The sequence below is a fragment of the Conger conger genome, chromosome 5 (genome assembly GCF_963514075.1).
Source record: "Conger conger chromosome 5, fConCon1.1, whole genome shotgun sequence".
Classification (NCBI taxonomy): Eukaryota; Metazoa; Chordata; class Actinopteri; order Anguilliformes; family Congridae; genus Conger; species Conger conger.
The window spans coordinates 1,326,894-1,330,683 of NC_083764.1; the positions used below are offsets into that span (position 1 = coordinate 1,326,894).

General features: G+C 42.9%; 1 protein-coding gene across 1 annotated transcript in view; it reads right to left on the reverse strand.

Annotated features, from left to right (window-relative positions):
- Positions 1-3,790, reverse strand: part of mfsd2b (MFSD2 lysolipid transporter B, sphingolipid) — a 22,692-nt gene extending 18,902 nt beyond the window's left edge. Inside the window, exons 1-2 of the mRNA XM_061243171.1 lie at positions 3,274-3,790; positions 2,648-2,767 (exon numbers count right to left, since the gene is read on the reverse strand). Of these exons, the coding sequence (XP_061099155.1) occupies positions 2,648-2,719 (72 nt within the window). The 5' untranslated portion in view covers positions 2,720-2,767; positions 3,274-3,790. The remainder of the gene's footprint in view (positions 1-2,647; positions 2,768-3,273) is intronic.

A 3,790-nucleotide genomic window follows, 5' to 3' on the forward strand; every position in this document is an offset into this window, starting at 1 on the left:
TTTTATTTTTCTAACAATTAAAATTCTTCTGTTTTTATTTCCAGCCTTCTTTAGCAAGGCAGATATTACATAAATACAGTGATTATTATTATTATTAGGGCCATTACAAGCCGTAATAAAAGTTTACCAATTGGCCACTTGGTGGCGCTATAGCATTCATTCTTAAGTTTTATATTTAAACGCTAATAACTTTTGAATCGTTAATTGTAGAAAGATGGGATTCGGGTCAAATTTTTGCAAAACACTTAAACGACATCTCCTCCGAAGCTGACTGACCGATTTGCAACTTGGATTAAAACGTTCAGAGGCACTATCTCTTTAAAAGTTATATAAAGAAAGTTTCTATGTCAAAACTTCTGCCTGCTGTGATAAATGATATGATTGTGGGTGTGGCCAGGTTTATTGAAATGGTGATGGTTTGAATGCTTTGATCAATCCAAATGAAGTTTGGGAGATATATTCACACTATGATTCTGTATCCCTCAATTTACGCCCATAGGTGGAGGAGGTGCTATAAGAATTAAAAATGTGTAAAAAAAATTATATAATTAAGATTTTAAAAAATGAGTTTTTTAATAATAAAATTAAATTTTAAGATAAAAAAAAAAAAAATCTTTTGAACAATTTGACCATACATTTTGGATACACTATCTGTTTTGAAGTCCCTAAAAGGCTGTCCAAGGAAAAAAAGATATCTAAAATAACATGGCCGCCATTAGTCAATCAGTAATCAGCCGCCATTTGACAGGCTTAGAAATGGCCGATCATCATGAAACTTGGTGGGCATATTGACCTCTCGACTTGCTAGGAATGTGTAAAATTTGGAATCAGTTAACCAGTAGGGGGCGCTATAGCAAATATGCAGGTTTCAAAGAGTGTATCTTTGGCTGTGATTAATGGAAAATGATATGCTATATATCATTTGATGTAAATCCTGTACCCGAACAACTTTGCCTCAAGAAGCAACATTGCCAGCCATTTAGTTTTTCTGCAATTTTTACTTATTTGAAAAACCTACTTTTCTTAAAAGTCTCTGACTTTTTGATCCACCTTCACCAAATAGGTCTAGAAATTATCTCCATAGTCTGACATAGAATAAGAATGACAAAGATTTTGGCATTTCATTACAAAGTGGTTGCCAGGCATCAATAAATGTGTGTAGGCATGCCCAATTTCACCAAAACAGCTGTAACTCGTGAACGCTGAATGTCGACTTGTCCGAAATGTAATTCTGAATGAAATATTATTTGAATGGGGTGGATTGGATAAGAAATATAGAGCAATATACTAGAACAAGTTTTATTGTTTGCTATGCATACAATAACCAATTTTCCTTCATTAATTCTTGATTTCATTCATACTATTGCGCAACAACAACATGATTAGTCCATAACATAACATAACATTAGTCCACTGTATGCATACAACGCACATGTTGGCCATGTCGTTCTGAATGGTGTCAATCAGTTAAGAGATGTTGAAACTAGAGCAGTTTTTGTGTCTAAGCTGTTAAGATGCATGAATCCTATTGTTTAGGCTGATTCAAGGCCTACACTGCCATTCTGAAACTCATGCAAATTGGGCAAACTGTTCAGGCTGATGTTCCCTCCAGTCACTATTAAAAACGCACTGATAGGCCAGTGGGAACATTACATATGTCCGATGGATGGATGGATGAAGAACATATACAAACCACCAGACTGAAAGGCAAACAGTCACAAATACAAACACCAATTACAGCTGTATCTAATCTCTCAGTCCTTTTCACAACAATTTAAACAACCAATAAAACAAACTCATCTCTCTCCCCCCCCTTTCTCCACCTCTCTTACTAACTAAAAAAGATAGACCTGAGGTGAGGAGCAGTAGTGTGTGGTAGTGTGAGGTGAGGAGCAGTAGTGTGAGGTAGTGTGAGGTGAGGAGCAGTAGTGTGAGGTAGTGTGAGGTGAGGAGCAGTAGTGTGTGGTAGTGTGAGGTGAGGAGCAGTAGTGTGAGGTAGTGTGTGGTGAGGAGCAGTAGTGTGAGGTAGTGTGTGGTGAGGAGCAGTAGTGTGAGGTAGTGTGAGGTGAGGAGCAGTAGTGTGTGGTAGTGTGTGGTGAGGAGCAGTAGTGTGTGGTAGTGTGAGGTGAGGAGCAGTAGTGTGTGGTGAGGAGCAGTAGTGTGTGGTAGTGTGTGGTGAGGAGCAGTAGTGTGTGGTAGTGTGAGGTGAGGAGCAGTAGTGTGTGGTAGTGTGAGGTGAGGAGCAGTAGTGTGTGGTAGTGTGTGGTGAGGAGCAGTAGTGTGTGGTAGTGTGTGGTGAGGAGCAGTAGTGTGTGGTAGTGTGAGGTGAGGAGCAGTAGTGTGTGGTAGTGTGAGGTGAGGAGCAGTAGTGTGTGGTAGTGTGTGGTGAGGAGCAGTAGTGTGTGGTAGTGTGAGGTGAGGAGCAGTAGTGTGTGGTAGTGTGAGGTGAGGAGCAGTAGTGTGTGGTAGTGTGTGGTGAGGAGCAGTAGTGTGTGGTAGTGTGAGGTGAGGAGCAGTAGTGTGTGGTAGTGTGAGGTGAGGAGCAGTAGTGTGTGGTAGTGTGTGGTGAGGAGCAGTAGTGTGTGGTAGTGTGAGGTGAGGAGCAGTAGTGTGTGGTAGTGTGAGGTGAGGCAGGTGTAGGTCCTACCTGCCGGGTGGGGTGTCCCACGTTCAGCAGCCCATCTGAGGAGCTGCTGGCCAGTTTCTCTCCTGTCACCATGTCGACTGAGAGCCTCACCGCCAGAGATGCCACTCATATACTCCCAGCCTGGAGACCAGCCAATGGGAGGGAGTCACACACAGAGCTTCCTCTCTCTCTCCCTCTCCCTCTCTCTCTCTCTCTCTCTGTGCAGGGTCTCTCTCTCACTCCCCCCCTCTCTCTCTCTCCCTCTCTCTCTCTCTCTGTGCAGGGTCTCTCTCTCTCCCTCTCTCTCACTCCCCCCTCTCTCTCTCTCTCTCTGTGCAGGGTCTCTCTCTCTCTCTCTCTCTCTCTCTCTCTCTCTCTGTTCACATACACACACACCTCACAGGTGTGGTGTGGTGCATTCCACAGAAGAACAGTCCAGTCTGAAGATGACTAACAGAGTGTTGAAGATTGTGTAATGATTGAGATAATGTAATGTAATGTGTCTCCCATTCTAAATGTAATAGTACTTTCATTTTCCTTGATTCTAAAGAAAGGTCCTCCCACACTTTCTCACTCACACACAATACATGTTTGTGTTACAATCATTCGATTCTTAAAACAAATCGCTGTGCTGATAGATTCCTGACCTGGGTGCTGTCGAACAAAAGTGGCTCTGGAGGTCAGGCAGCCCCGGTCTGAGAGAGCATCGCGTCGGCCGGGTCCCGCATCTGCGGCGCGGATCCAGCGGAGCCTGATAGTGCGATCCTGCGCGCCCCCTGGTGTGCAGCTGCTGCACTGCAACAGGATACTGATGGAGAATAATCTTTGGCGACGAAACATTCTGCTGAACTTTTAATTTCATAAATGTTTACTTTCACGCAACATTATCGGTTGGCACCCTTAACCCTGCTACATTTATAACCCGGCTAATCCCTCAATAAATGTTTTTTATTTTTCTTTATTTCTTATGTTTCTAATCTCCGTTTATGTTTCCATTTTCAAAATAAGATCAGCATTTCCGCGTGAGATCTGAAAGATGCTATGAATGTGAATTGCCCAGAGTGGGACTAATCGCTGTAGGATATGAACTGTCCCAGTATACTGTTCTACATGCGGAGTCGGGTTACAGTTAAACTGTGAGGCGATCCGTTTGGAATGCGTAGA